At 42.2% G+C, this 16,630-nt stretch overlaps 1 protein-coding gene across 2 annotated transcripts in view; it reads right to left on the bottom strand.

Annotated features, from left to right (window-relative positions):
• The window catches only part of kcnh2a (potassium voltage-gated channel, subfamily H (eag-related), member 2a), a 45,698-nt gene that overhangs the window by 26,791 nt on the left and 2,277 nt on the right, over positions 1 to 16,630 (bottom strand). For both annotated transcript variants that reach the window (XM_016278339.1, XM_016278340.1), the window contains exons 3-5: positions 2,532 to 2,699; positions 750 to 1,184; positions 286 to 497 (exon numbers count right to left, since the gene is read on the bottom strand). In XM_016278339.1, the coding sequence (XP_016133825.1) occupies positions 286 to 497; positions 750 to 1,184; positions 2,532 to 2,699 (815 nt within the window). The remainder of the gene's footprint in view (positions 1 to 285; positions 498 to 749; positions 1,185 to 2,531; positions 2,700 to 16,630) is intronic.

Here is a 16,630-nt window from a genome sequence, read left to right on the forward strand (position 1 = left end):
TCATGTTGGAATTTGCGCTCTGCCTCTGTAAAAAGTAAACCCAGCCTACTTTGACTTGATTGGCAATCTCAATCATTTTGACATTGACAAGTGCTGTTAGACCGCTGACACAGACCAACCCAAAAAATTTAACTTTTAAACCTTTTTGTAATCGTAAAAAAATAGAACGCTGTGTAATTTATTTATGGAACAGTTCTGTCATTGAGCCACTTTCTCAATTAAAAAAATAAACACTTTGTTAATAAGTCACAAAGCTTTTTGCTCAGAAAAGTGTTTCAACCTCACCTGAGTGACTTTTTCGGTCACATTATGGGTCCGGTCTATCAGTTTGCCCGGGGCAATGATGTCAATCTCACCAGGTGGAACAGCGATTAAGGGATCCGGTTTCATATCCATTAAGTTGTGTGATATTCGAGGGCCCTGAACTGAGGTCCGGAGCCGAATGAGATCGGAGTCGGAAGTAGCATTGTGCAAGCTAGCTTTGCGGTGCATGGCACCTGGAAGAGGATAAAGCAAAAATAGAATTAATCTAATCTATTACTTTGCCTGTGTTTAGTTTCAATTGTCACACGTCTCTCTGGAATACTTCATTCTGACTGGTCAGTTGCAACTGTTCAGTGGTCATATTTTTTATAAATGACCATTAAACTGTTTACTGGACTGTCATTCATCTTGGTGCTTTTCTCTTATCACTCTTTCTTTGCAACACAATTTAGAATACCTAGTTGGCCAACTGGATGAATCATTACCTGTGCTACTGGGTCTGACGGGCAGTTTCCAGTCCCAGTTGAAGTCATTGGTGGAGGGTGAGGGCTGCATGCCACACAGGCTCTCGCAGGAGTGGCTGTGTGCCATGCTGCAGCTGGACGGAGATGCCTCTGAGGTGAGGTTGTGCAGACGAGGGGAGGACTGCGAGAAGCCCTGAGGCAGGGGAGGGGACACTTCTGATGGCTGTGGCTCAATTTCAGGCTCATTTTGAGCCTTATCTTCCCACATAAACAGCTGAGATCCTCCGAATGCAGAACGCTCAGGCAGGGAGAGCAGTTTGTCCAGGGCTACTGACTCATGGCCCATATGGGGCATCGGCTGCACGTAGCCTTTTTCAGCATCTTCATGCAGAGACTGTTTACTGCCACTCAGGGAACGCAGCAAAGGCAGAGGCAACCTGAGACGGTGTCTTCTTGCTGAGGAAATATCCAAGAGTAAGGAATTTAAGTATTTTGTCAGATCATTATTACATTATGTTACTCAAACACAGTGATGGCAGCTCATGAATTGGAGTCCCATAAATGCCATAACTATAACGTAGACTGAAAGCACCTTCATAAGAAGCTCATTTAAAAATAGGTGTGTATTCTGGCATCATAAAATGTTTTACAAGCAGCATATAAATATTCTATTATTTTATGAAGTTATAGATGCTTTGCTAGTGAATGATTGACTCTAAAAGCATAAAATGGATTGTGGCAATATTTATGCTATTTTTACACCTTATTCACATCAATTGTTTCTTCAAAAATGAGTCTATCAATAAATACCACTATTTGGTGGATCTCTAAAGAAAAGCATTCAACAATGTGTATAAAATTGTGTTTAACAGGGGGAAAAAATGGTGTTCATCTCAGGACAAGTAACCAACCCATTGTTTAAATAAATTGCTTAAAGGTGCAGTAGGAGATCTTGGAAAGTGCTAACTTTAGCCTGATAGCACTGAAAGCGAACGTCCCACCCTCCCTGCAATCACCGTCCAAAGCCACGCTCCTGAACGCATACGCTCAGACTAGAATACCAGACACAACATAACAATAGGCTACATCAGCGGTTCCCAATTCTAGCCCATGTTCCGAAGTGAAGTAAACTTCAACGGATTTCCCTGCTCAGGGAGTAAGGAGCAATGAATACTGTGTAGGGATCATATCGATCGGAACACAGTTCATGCACGTAGCTCACTTCTAACGAGCTGGTTATCTGAATCGCGAGGACGGAACCTACATCATGGGCTACATCATGTGTCATTCACCGGTGAGAAAACTTTAAAAGTACTACAATACCAGGAAGGAAGATCGGGTTGTTGATGTTTGTCTGCCATTCTCGCTCTGTCTGCACAGTGTGCGTGAACGTGCTGATGACATATCCTGTCTGCGCGAACCGGGTGCGCAGAGGTATGCAGATACATACGTTGACAGGCAGGTAGGAAAACCAATTAAAATGCTCGGAACGAGTGTTTTAATTGGACGAACATTTCTTGGTCCTACGCCTTCCACAGAATATATAAATACAGATAAATACATTTAGACCACTTAACTTAATGATTGCTATCGGGATGTGAAGAGACTTTCAACCAGCGTAACAAAAAATGATTCTGAAGACAATCACCTATTGCACCTTTAACTTAAATACTTAAGAGCCAGTCATTCTGAATTGATAAACACATAGCATTTTAAGCTGACCGACAGACAGACAGACGGACAAAATAATGTAACATTCAAAATAATGTAACATAATGAATCAGATCTGTCCCATCTCAGTACCTTTAGAGAGCCATGGGATGGTGTGTTTTGGGTTGATTTCTCTGCCCGGTGAGCTGTCGAGGGGTCTGTCCTGTTGATCTGCCAGCTCAAAGTTCAGGATGAACATGATGACTAAACCATCCTCATTCTTAACTGGAACCACATCCACAAAGCAAGGCAAACACACACCTGCGAAAAGGGGAGAAATCTGAATTTTTCCAATAATGGTCACTCAACATCAGTACAGGAAAAGCCCTTCATATGTTTCTGTCACCACCAGAGGGCAGCATACAACTAAATATACCTGTTACATTCCAAACACATAGCTGATGCAGAGAGGATTTAAGTATTTAAGTGGATTTAATGACAACCTGTCCACCTCACACACTATTACAATCAACGAGTGCAGCATAGGTCTGTGTTAAGGTCTGTGATAACCAGCTTGGCAGATGTCCTGAGCCCCGACTGTTCACTGTGGCAACTGATAGCCGCCCCACATTGGCACTGTGGTTCCTGCTCTCTCACACTGCCAAACCAATCAGTCCCTCTCTGTGCCAGTCTGATGGGCCAGTATTGATGGCCAGGAGTGCTTCACAGTGAGATGAACTCAAGGGCAGACAGGACAACAATACCTTTAGAGAGCCATGGGATGGTGTGTTTTGGGTTGATTTCTCTGCCCGGTGAGCTGTCGAGGGGTCTGTCCTGTTGATCTACCAGCTCAAAGTTCAGGATGAACATGATGACTAAACCATCCTCATTCTTAACTGGAACCACATCCACAAAGCACGGCAAACACACACCTGCGAAAAGGGGAGAAATCTGAATTTTTCCAATAATGGTCACTCAACATCAGTACAGGAAAAGCCCTTCATATGTTTCTGTCACCACCAGAGGGCAGCATACAACTAAATATACCTGTTACATTCCAAACACATAGCTGATGCAGAGAGGATTTAAGTATTTAAGTGGATTTAATGACAACCTGTCCACCTCACACACTATTACAATCAACGAGTGCAGCATAGGTCTGTGTTAAGGTCTGTGATAACCAGCTTGGCAGATGTCCTGAGCCCCGACTGTTCACTGTGGCAACTGATAGCCGCCCCACATTGGCACTGTGGTTCCTGCTCTCTCACACTGCCAAACCAATCAGTCCCTCTCTGTGCCAGTCTGATGGGCCAGTATTGATGGCCAGGAGTGCTTCACAGTGAGATGAACTCAAGGGCAGACAGGACAACAATAGAACCGGGAACACAGTGCCATCTCTCAGGGATTAAAGAGTGAAACACACTCCTCTATTCCTCTGTAAATAATTTCATTCGTACCAGCAGCATCTGCTACTGTAAAACACAGTCACAAACAGCGTAACCATCTGCTGCTTAACACCAGCATCTTCTGCGTCATAATACCCTTCAGAGGGTATAAGATACCAGACCAATACAGGTGAGCAAAAATTATTATGTGTTATTATACACGTTAAACGCTCCATAAAAGCATTTAATATCAAAATTTCTCAAGAAATAACACTGCTAGTGAAAAACAAAACGGTGTGACTTGGCCAATGTCAAGCTAATTTGTAAAACCAAGCCTTTTAAGAGATGCCCGCACACATTCCCAAGTGAATCTCACGCCCTAATTTGCAAATGTCAATGTCAGTTTACATCCATGAAAAAGCAAGCTTTCATTTGCAAACCTTACAAACTATATCAGATTTTGACTTTTCAGTACCAAGGACAGAGCTGATGCAGAGGGAGCGTAACCATCTGCTGCTTAACACCAGCATCTTCTGCGTCATAATACCCTTCAGAGGGTATAAGATACCAGACCAATACAGGTGAGCAAAAATTCTTATGTGTTATTATACACGTTAAACGCTCCATAAAAGCATTTAATATCAAAATTTCTCAAGAAATAACACTGCTAGTGAAAAACAAAAGGGTGTGACTTGGCCAATGTCAAGCTAATTTGTAAAACCAAGCCTTTTAAGAGATGCCCGCACACATTCCCAAGTGAATCTCACGCCCTAATTTGCAAATGTCAATGTCAGTTTACATCCATGAAAAAGCAAGCTTTCATTTGCAAACCTTACAAACTATATCAGATTTTGACTTTTCAGTACCAAGGACAGAGCTGATGCAGAGGGAGGACGAGGGAGGTTAATGCCACCAGAGGAAATTGTATTGTTTTCATAAGAACATAAGCACCATAGAAAACTGAAATTAACAATGGGATTTAGTGGCTCTAAAGCCTGACACACCCCCTCATCTTTTTCTTCCTCCTCTCCACCATATTCTCTTGTCAGGTTTAGATGCACTGTATCCATTTCATCCTCTAAACTAGCCACTGCAATGAGAAAACAAAATGCTATTTTTCTTTGAAGTGGTGGTTATAGAAAAAAATACAAATTGGTCAGTTTAAAATGCCTTTTGTGACCTTGGTTTATCACTAAATTTTCTCATTTGCAGATTAACAAGGCTCTTAAGAGTTCTGATGTAAACGGTGTTGGGGATTTTTAATGTTTTTTCATTCCAAAATTTTCAAAATTCACAGAATTGATTTAAATTCCAAGTTCTGTCATGAAACTCTAGATGGCACAGGCTGATGGGTCCGGCTCCTTACTGCAAACTGATGATATGCACAGTGTTAGACTACTCGACACAAGCTGATTGGTTCATATTGCATAATGCATATGCAGCCAATGAGCTTGCTGCTTTACATTTATATGGCTGGTTAACTTTCACTAGAGCATGCAGCGCGATTTCAGAGTTCCTCTGAAACCCTCCACCTTCCCCAGCTGCACCTGTATAGATCTGCTACGGGTTATTATATGCTATTTGTGCAGCAGCAGTATGTCTTAAGTACTCACAGCACCATATCAGCATATGTACTGCCAGTAGCAAGTTCCTGTACTTGCTTTGCAGCAGCAGAAATAATCTACAACAACAGCAATAACCAACAGCAGCAACAATTCAGCAGCATAGCAGATCTATTCCGCCAAGACCAAATACAATAACATTGTCATATCCATTACCATGCTTAAATTTCCCGAGAGTTGTCATGATAGAAATATGGTAAAATCAGCTCAGAGCACTACAACTCAGGAGAAACAGGCGTTATCGGTTTGATTCAGTCTGATGAATTCAATGAATGAACTCACCGAATCGGTCAAGAGTGACTACTGAACCAACATACAGTATGTTTGTAAGAACCTCATTACACTGGTGCTGAAACCCGGGAGGAAGAAGTCCGGCCGCTGCCATCATGCAGTCACCGCCAAGTTCGCCGTTTGCGGTGATCCAATCGCGCGCCGGCCTCCACCAAGAGCAGCATCAGGCGTTGCTGGAGATGCGGGATGATCAGGAGCGTCGTTTCCACGCGCTGATGCAGGCGCAACAGGAGGACTGGGAGCTGTTCCAGAGCTGGGTGGACCAGGAGGGTCGGGCAGGAGGGCCGACATCAAGGACCACCGTCGGCCCCTCTCATCTGCCCTTGAACAAAATGGGACCACAGGACGATACAGAGGCTTTCCTCGACCTCTTTGAGAAATCGGCCGAGGCATGTGGGTGGCCACAAGAGCACTGGACAGTGCGTCTGATACCACTGCTGTCAGGGGAGGCACAGGTGGCCAACAACTGCCCACTCAAAAGCTCCTGGTCCTCACCGATCTGAAGCGAGCTATCCTGCAGCGGGTCGGCCGGAGCCCAGAACAACATCGCCAGCGGTTTTGCTCGCTGGATCTGGGGGAAAGTGGCCGGCCCTTCGTGTTGGCTCAGCAGCTTCGGGACGCCTGCCGCAAATGGCTGCTGGCCGGGGGAAGCGACGCCGTGCAGATCCTCGACCGTGTGGTGCTGGAGCAGTTTATCGGCCGTCTCCTGAAGAAGACGGCGGAGTGTGTCCAGTGCCACCGCCCGGCGTTGCTGGACCTGGCCATTCAGTTAGCGGAGGACCAGATGGTGGCATGCCCAGGAGTCGGCAAATCCCTGCCGGCGGTCTCTCTCTCTTCTCCTAATGTTCCTTCTTCCCCCCGTCCTGTTCCCTTTCCTAGGTCCCATCCAGGAATCACTCCTCAAGTTCCTCCCCGGGGAAGGGGCGGGCCGCCTCCGGAGTATGCCGCTGGCCTGAGAGCCCCAGGGGGGCGGTGCTAGCCGGGGCGGGATCCACAGCACTTCCCTTTTTCCCGCTCTCTCCACGCCAGTCCCGTGACCCCCTTCCTGCCACTAGGGCGGCGGGGAAGTCTGGGCCGGACTGTTGGCGTTGCGGGGACCCCGGACATTTCATTGACCGGTGCCCGGTGATGGAGGTCGGGGCACTGATCCGGGTCCCGGACGACCCACAGGCTGCCCCCGATCAAGCTGGCCTGTACCAAATACCTGTGAGTATTAAGGGGGGTACTTATCTCACTTTGGTGGATTCGGGGTGTAACCAAACCTCGATCCATCAAAGCTTGATTCAGCTCGAGGCATTGGATAGAAGCCGCATGGTTCCGGTGCGGTGTGTGGTGAAATATCCTTTAATGTCCGTGCTGATTCAATTTCGGGGTCAAAAACATAGTGTGGAGGTCGCAATTAATCCACACCTCCGGCATCCGCTAATTTTGGGGATGAATTGGCCAGCCTTTAGTCAATTACTGGGTTATTTGTGTGCAGATATATCTTGTGGAGAGAGAAAGCTGGAGGCCGGAGCGGACGTGTAGGTGGGAGAGGCTGAACCGGGACCACGGGATACTGAGCCGGGGGAACGGAGCGCGAATGAGAGGCTAATCCTCTCTGAACGTGATGATATCCCCCTGGAACAGTCCCAGGATGAGTCCCTGAAACAGGCATTTGAACAGGTTCAGATCATCGACGGGCAGCCTCTCCATCCCGACCGTCCGCTCTCGTATCCCTATTTTGCGGTTTTAAAAAAGTGGTTGTACCGAGTGACACAAGACATTCAGACAAAGCAGGATACAACCCAATTGTTGGTACCTAAAGGCCGTCGGGAAATGCTTTTCCAGGCAGCTCATTGTAATCCAGTGGTGGGACATTTAGGACAGGCAGCAACACTAAATCATCTCATGGCCCGATTCTTTTGGCCGGGCATTCACGAGAATGTGCGCAGGTGGTGCGCAGCTTGTCGTGAATGTCAGCTGGTAAACCCATCGGCCTCCCCAAAAGCGCCTTTGCGCCCTTTACTGCTAATGCAGGCCCCCTTCGAGAGAATTGGCATGGACCTCATCGGGCCATTAGAACGGTCGGCAAGCGGGCATCGCTTTGCGTTAGTCCTAGTGGATTACGCAACACGATACCCTTAAGCAGTCGCGCTTCGCAACATTTCGGCAAAAAGTGTGGCGGACGCGCTGTTTCGGTTAATTTCCCGAGTGGGAATCCCAAAGGAGATTCTCACTGGTCAAGGCACGGCGTTCATGTCACGTACGTTACGCGAACTGTACGGAGTATTGGGCATTAAGTCAATTTGCACCAGCGTCTACCACCCACAAACAGACGGTCTGGTGGAACGGTTTAATCGCACGTTGAAAACCATGACTCGGAAGTTCGTTCACGAAGACGCCAAAAATTGGGACAGATGGCTGGAACCCCTCTTGTTCGCTGTGCGGGAGGTCCCCCAAGCCTCCACGGGGTTCTCCCCCTTTGAGCTTCTCTATGGGCGTCAGCCCCGCGGGGTGCTAGACGTCCTGAGAGAAACTTGGGAGGACGGGCCTTCAGAAAGCCGAAATGAAATTCAATACGTGCTGGACTTGAGAACAAAACTCCACGTCTTGGGGCGGCTGTCAACTGAAAATTTGTTACAGGCCCAGGACAGTGTAGCGTCTCGACCAATCTGACACACTAATTTTTATTTGATTTAACAAATCAATTATTCAGCACGTCAGATTTATCACCTCAACCTCTTAAAAAAATGGAGTGAGGCGGAGTCAGTGATGCTAGCGACGGTGGTGAGTGGGGAGGAGGATCTTGGGCCAGAGGTAAATACTAAACGGCAATCACTAGCTCTGGCTCCAGGGGGAGATCACCTCTCGCCCTTGCAGCTCGTTGACGTAGCCAAGCTACAGGCAGCGTTTGCGGATGTGTTTTCGCCCCTACCTGGTCGAACGGACCTCATACAGCACCACATAGAAACCGAGCCAGGTGTGGTGGTTCGCAGCCGGCCATATCGTTTGCCTGAGCACAAAAAAAGGTGGTTCAGGTGGAATAAGAGGCGATGCTGGAGATGGGAGTTATAGAGGAATCCCATAGTGATTGGGCGAGCCCGATAGTTTTGGTACCCAAAACGGATGGCTCGGGAACGATTCTGTGTGGATTATCACAAGGTTAATCAGGTGTCGAAATTTGACGCATATCCAATGCCGCGGGTTGACGAACTGCTTGATCAGCTGGGTGCAGCTTGTTTTTATTCGACACTGGATTTAATTAAAGGATACTGGCAGATCCCCTTATCACCTCTATCCAAAGAAAAAACAGCCTTCACCACGCCGTTCGGATTGCACCAATTCGTTACGCTTCCGTTCGGGTTGTTCAGGGCACCGGCCACGTTTCAGCGACTCTTGAATAAGATTCTTCGGCCGCATGCCTTTACCCAGGTAAAGGCTGCTCTGTGTGGCGGACCGCTTCTGCACTCTCCTGATTTTTCTCTCCCCTTCTTGCTGCAGACGGACGCATCGGACAGGGGGCTTGGAGCGGTCCTGGCCCAGGAGATAAAGGGTGAGGAACTCTCTAAGAGAGAGACAATGTACAGCACCATTGAAAAGGAGTGTCTGGCGATCCGGTGGGCGGTTCTCACCCTCCGCTATTATCTCCTGGGCCGGGAGTTCACTCTCTGTTCGGACCACACGCCCCTGCAGTGGCTTCAGTGCATGAAGGATACCAATGCACAGATCACTCGTTGGTATCTGGTATCTGGCCATTTAAGTTCAAGGTGATCCACAGGCCGGGGGCGCAGATGGCTGTGGCAGACTTCCTCTCCAGGAATGGAGGAATTCCGCTATTATCTCCTGGGACGGGAGTTCACCCTCTGCTCGGACCACGTGCCCCTGCAGTGGCTCCACTGCATGAAGGATACCAACGCGCGGATCACCCGTTGGTATCTAGCATTGCAACCATTCAAATTCAAGGTGATCCACAGGCCGGGGGTACAGATGGTGGTAGCTGACGTCCTCTCCCGGAATGGGGATGGCTCCCCGGCCTGAGTCGGGGGGTGGGGGTATGTGGCGAGGGGGGCGTGGTTTAGCAGAGTCTGCAGTGGGAGAGAGCAGTCGGAGACGAGCGGTGAGTAAGTAGGTCAAGTGCATGATGACATTCACCTGCTTCTCGTTTCAGTGATTGGCCTGGAGAGGTCGTAAAAGGCCTCAGGGGGAACAGAGAGGGAGAGAGACAGACTGAGGACTCGTGGGGGAGAGACTGTGGCCTGGGCATAGAGAACCGCAGAAGTGCTATATAAGTTTTGTTTGTTTTGCCACACAAGAGCGCCTGCTTGTATTAGCTGTTCCTACAGGACGCTTATTAAATTACCCGAGCCTCAGTCACGCTGACTCCGACTTCTTCCTTCCCTAATAAAGAACCTCATTACACACCATGTCAGTGAATCCATACTGCTACTGAATTAACATGACTCACTTACTGAACTGCAGGTTCCATGTCAGTGAATCATTGCTTAAGTGGCTGCTTTTGCTTCTTGTGTGTAGCGTCTGGACCACTCAAACACACAATATATATTTTGTTAGCTAGATTTAACAAATACTCTGTAACACCCCAGGAAGCCGAACAGGCCCCTGGTTCCATAGCAACGCTGACACCAGATACATTTACGATCTAAAGGAATGTGAGCAGAGACTCTCACTGCATTTTCCAGAAGCAAGAGGCACAAATGCACAGTAGAAATTGACTTTTCTACTAATTAATTCATAGGAAAACCTTTCTTTGAATGAACAGTGTATCCTTCAGGTCATGGTGTATGTTGTCTTTGATATTTTTAGACTATTTTAGGCATGCTTATGAGGGAACCCATTCCTGTCATCCTTTCACTATATGTAATCCTACCTTGTTTAGTAACTATGAATTCGCCTTCATATGATCGAAACAAGCGTGTATATTATATGTTGGTATATAGGCAATATACTGTATATTAGGGTCCTGAGAATCTTTAGTAATTTTGATTCAAGTCCATCATGAGCTGATTCGTTACATGTGCCACAAAGAAGGATATATTTTCACATCTTTGTTTATGGTTCATTCATTCTTATACTATAAAAAATAAAGGTTCAAAAAAGGGGATTTCACAGTAATGCCACCCACTGAAGAACCATTTTGGGATCCCCAAAATGAGTCTTTCAGTGAACATTTCTTAAAAGAATTTTTTTTTTCTTTGGGTAAAACATTTTTCTACTATCAAGAACATTTTGTGCAATGGAGAGGTTTCATATGGTTTAACAGCTCATCACTGAACCATTAATGCCTGAATCTTTATTTTTTTATTATCTAAAGAATCTTTATTTTTAAGAGTATACCATAAGCCTTATTTTAAAGCAATGAAACTGATAAACAGGGGAAGCACTAGGGGTGGGCTAAGGGGGCTGAAGCCCCGAATGTTTTTATTACCATGTCTTGGGAGATGTCATCAAGAGTTTTCATGTGCTTTAAAATAATTTATATTAAACCAGCACTTAAACAGCAAACTGCTGCTCCTTCTATCTGTAACTTACAGTATAACTTCATAATACCAATCTCACCATCTGTCAAAATGAGATTATTGTTACTGTATAGCAACAAATATAGACTTTTAATCATGGTATTATATGCAGACTTTCTAGGACGCACGCACACACACATTTAAAGCGATTATATGAACAGATTGGTTAAAAAAGTCTGCCATAGACCATGATAAATGCTAAGTTTCAGGGCAACAATTCAATAAACAAAAAATGTATATTAAGTGGTTTAAAATCATAGAGAAAATTTTATTTTTGCTTCATTTCGCGAAAATGGTTCTAAACAAAGCCATGTTGTGCTTCTCTGCACACAGCTGTTTCTCGTTACTGAATGAATTTGCGTTTTTGAACATGTTTTTGAATCAGTGATTCACTGACCCATTCATAAAAACAGTTTCTTACTTCCTGAATGAATCGGCCGTTTTGAACAAATTGATTGAATAAATGACTCAACGACTGTGGCTTGCAGGCACCTACTGGCAATTTTAGTCTCATTTTTAAAAGTATCGTTCTATTTTTTTTTTTATCATTTCATGTTACTGTGTTCTAAATGTTATATTTAACACATTAATCTCATAATATTTGTAATTTAGTTTGTAATATTTGCAATTTGTAAGTGCAGTGTTAATGCATGCAAGAGCTCCTTAAAAAACATGTGTATGCTATAGAACCTTATGTTTAAATATACTTGTCACTTTAAGGAAAAATTAAGCCACTTAGCCAATGTACCTTTTAAACATTTTATTTGAAGTGTATCCTGTGTATTCTGACACATACATGGATGTCTCTGGGCTAAGCCCCAGATATCTGCTCATCCTAGAACCACCCCTGCTGATAAATAGGCCTATATTCAAAATGATTATACTGCATTATATAATTGTTATATTCTTTTCATAATTTCATTTTAAAATTTCTCAAGATCTCAAAGTGGGATCTAGCATTAAGTACCTCTGCTCTAGTATTTGTTTCTGAAAGCATCAAATTAGCCCAAATAAAGAAAATTTAACTGTAAAATTCCACAGAATGGATTTAAATGTGGTACAATAAATACTACAATCTTATTTGCAGCATAAAGCACTATCGAATTAGCTAGAATACTTAATAAATACACAGTGGCTGAGCGACATATGTAACTTTGTGAATGAGTTGCAGAAATTTGCAGAACTCTATAATTGCAGATCTCAGGCAGCTTTACCTTTTGTATGGTGGGCAATTATTTATTTTTGAGAATACCTGCTGCAATTAAGAAAGCAAGATGTAGCAGGTAGCTCTGTATCACCAGTATGCGTCCTCGTCTCCTTACTCATAGGATTTGAATATCATGAAGCAAATTGCATGCAAATTTAGATAATAGCCTAAGGTTTGAGCTGAACTACTGGTGTATTTGTGACTCCTCTTAGGAAAACACCAACACAAGCCTGCTGGGGTTCATGTTACACTGCCAGCTCTGAAAAAACTTAGAAATTTGAGCAGTGAAACAAATTTTGAACCTGTGGCATGTCATAAAGCAAACAAAATGTAGTCAGTAAGTCAATGGACAAACAAAATGTTTAAATACAATGTTCTTTTAGGATAACAACAGCAAAATAAATATATAATAAGCAAACATTACAAAATTAAAACTGAATTGGACTCTAGAGGATGACTGTAAACACATTAGCAGATGATCTATTAACATTACAGATTAAACATTGTTGATCATTTTCTATGCCACTTGTAAAGTATTCATTTAGTTTAACTCTAACTTTGATCCTATGGTGATATCGACTGCAAAACCAGGTTAGCAGCATACAAACAAATAAATAAATCCATAAGGTCTATCAGCATCTGAAAAATAAGAAACTCCAAACTCATGAATGCTGAGGAGGGCTTTCTGACTAGACTCTCCTATGAGAGTTCAGGGATGAAGAACGAACATTTAAATAATTAACTCCCAGAGACGGTTTCAGTCATTACTCTGTCTAATTATAGCTGAGGAGGCCATTACCAGAGTATGAAGACTGATGAGCAGGGTCATCCTCGGTCTTATCTGTTGATCAGAGGTCTTCCATTGGATCCTTCCATGTTATGCTCATAATTGGGTCGTGTTTTAGAATTTTTTATGGTTCCGTGGGAAATAGCTTACTGCTAATTTCTTGTTAATTGTTATTAAAATACTTCTTAGAAAGTAATTCATGCTTATACGATTTAGTGTCTAGAGAAGATGGGTGAAAAATACTGTAAATACGGTGTTCACCTCTTAAAGTGACAGCTGTTGTCTTTACACCGTTCATGTTACAATATTTAGATTCTTTATTTAAAATTTTTAAAGGAATAGTTCATCCAAAAATGAATATTTGGGGAACTCTCAGGTCATCCAAGATGTAGATGAGTTTGAGTATATTTTCAGCATGTTTTCATTTTTGGGTGAACTATTCCTTTAATGCAAGTGAATGGGGAACAGAGACAGTCAAGCTCCAAAAAAATGACAAAAAGCATCATAAAAAGTATTTCAGAATGTTCTGAAGTCATACAATAGTTTTTGTGAAGAATAGATGGAACTTTTGCCCTGGCTTGACATTTGTGTTAACCATTCATTTTTATTATGGGAAAGAGCAGCTTGGTTACTCTACTATAAATAACTACTCATTAAGGCATGCAACAAATGACTGAATATTCAGTTTGTGTGAAAGATTTCTTAACAAGGAAAGAATACCACCAATATTTCCATCAAATATAAAGCTCAAACTAATGAGGCTCGGTTTTATCTCATTAAGGTAAAGAAAAAAAAATGTAAGCAAAGTTTGAAATGGGGAGTTCCTATTAAAAGTCATCCCCAGATAATTTACTGCAAGAGCATAATCTGCCCCAGGGGTCATCATTAAGTGATCATCTGCTATGCTTTATACAATTCCCAATCATTTCCTCATAGATAAACCTCAGAGAACCAACAGGCTTTAAAGAGGGATGGGCATTTACTAATTGGAATTGCTCTTTTGTGTTAGAGGATTACTGGTGCAACCACCATGGACAAAAAGCATCATAAAAAGTATTTCAGAATGTTCTGAAGTCATACAATAGTTTTTGTGAAGAATAGATGGAACTTTTGCCCTAGCTTGACATTTGTGTTAACCATTCATTTTTATTATGGGAAAGAGCAGCTTGGTTACTCTACTATAAATAACTACTCATTAAGGCATGCAACAAATGACTGAATATTCAGTTTGTGTGAAAGATTTCTTAACAAGGAAAGAATACCACCAATATTTCCATCAAATATAAAGCTCAAACTAATGAGGCTCGGTTTTATCTCATTAAGGTAAAGAAAAAAAAATGTAAGCAAAGTTTGAAATGGGGAGTTCCTATTAAAAGTCATCCCCAGATCATTTACTGCAAGAGCATAATCTGCCCCAGGGGTCATCATTAAGTGATCATCTGCTATGCTTTATACAATTCCCAATCATTTCCTCATAGATAAACCTCAGAGAACCAACAGGCTTTAAAGAGGGATGGGCATTTACTAATTGGAATTGCTCTTTTGTGTTAGAGGATTACTGGTGCAACCACCATTAGTTCCACGCTTTGCTTTCAACATCCTTCCCAAGGACTCTCTTCAGAGGCAAGGATCATTGCTGCAACAAGAGTGCCTTTACAAGAAAACTAGTGCATTGGTGCACTGGGTAACATAATGAGAAGGCACTACGTCTTGAGGTTCATAAAACAAAACTGTTATTTATGCTGATTATACTAGTTTTCTAATCAGAAATAGATTATTGTACATCCCTAGAAGATTTTGAATATGCCCCATGGCCTTCCCATGTATTACAGAATTTCGCTGAAGCATCATTATCCTTCAAAGTTCCCTCGAAGGAGCTTTTTATGTTTCCTTCCAGCAGGTCATTTGTGCAGAAACTTCCAGCAGTCCTCTCCAGACTGCTGGACGTTATTACTGACCATGACACCTTCATTACCTCACATTAGTTTTCAGTAATAAATGACCCTCTGGACTATAGCCATCTACACATTTATAACATCTTACTCATATTTATGGTTAAGAGTAGCTAAAAAAAAAATTTTTAAAGCAAAGTCCTGCTACTGATTATTTCATTTTTAAAGTCATTATTAGGCATCTTTTGGTATGGATACACAAGAAAGCAAATCTCTTCCAATATCATTTACATTGAATGTGGTTGAATGTTGAAGGCTTTTCCATTTTTTCCTTTGTGTATTATTTGCGTGAAATATCTTTTGAAGTATTTTATTTAAATTTTGATGACTAATTAGGAATTAAGAGTATTATATTTTTATGGGTGACAATGCATTCCACTGACAAATAGGAGAAGCCCATAAACACAATGGCAAACGCAACATGATTTCCTCAGCAATCATATGTATTCATATGTAAAATGTGCTACTGACACACATACATTTTCATGAATTTGCATAGACATTGAACGTGCATTATCATATTAACAGCTCTCATTTAAATGTTTCAGAGATGTAGAAATGTTTACAAATCTTTTTAAGTTCATTGAATATTTAGTTCTACTAATAGATTGGTTTTAACTGTACTGAATTAAATATATTCAATGACATCACATTTATTTAACACATTTACCTGTTTGAATTTCATTCTGGTCTGTGTGATTTCTGGTGCCGTATTCAATTTGTTTAGGATTCCATCACTTTACACTGGTTGCACTTTATACAAGTCTAAACTTAGTCTAAAATCTTTAATGACAATTCTGTAAAGATTGAATCATTCCTTAATCTTTTACATTTTTATTTTGTTATTTTGAGATAGCTGTGGCTAAAAAGTAATTGACTTATTTACACCATAAAATTATCATAAATGTAATTCATTCTATTAATGGATTATATTCCAGAAATAATGTCAATTAAAAAAGTCAGTTAGCTCTATGTGAGAAAAAGGCCATAATTTAACTTTTTTTTTTAATCGATATAGTACTATATATTTTAACTAAATGTGACTTACCTGCCTATTACATTTTGAATACGTAGATTTAGGTACTCAAAACTAGTAAAAATGTAACTATACAAATATATTTATAATATAATTTAAAAAGTTTTCACATTACTACAGCTAAGCATACATTAGATGCTGTCAATACAACCATAAGTTTCAGCATACAATCAAAAAAACTGACTGAAAAATAGCTAGTAATAAAGCTCTGGTAACCATCATCAACCTCATCTCTACTGGAAACTATCCAGATTTTACATAATGCATTTTACACCACTTTCATAAAACATGCCTAAACTTTCGAACATGGCATCTGAACACCAACAATAGCTTATATTTATATTGCTATTGTATTCCGATACACATACTGAACATGCCGGCCAATGATAATCCTGTAGGCATAGGGTGATGGACTTGACATAAGATACAATGACACAATACCCACAGACCCCC

Source organism: Sinocyclocheilus grahami, unplaced genomic scaffold (genome assembly GCF_001515645.1).
Source record: "Sinocyclocheilus grahami isolate Dianchi unplaced genomic scaffold, SAMN03320097.WGS_v1.1 scaffold121.1, whole genome shotgun sequence".
Lineage (NCBI taxonomy): Eukaryota > Metazoa > Chordata > Actinopteri > Cypriniformes > Cyprinidae > Sinocyclocheilus > Sinocyclocheilus grahami.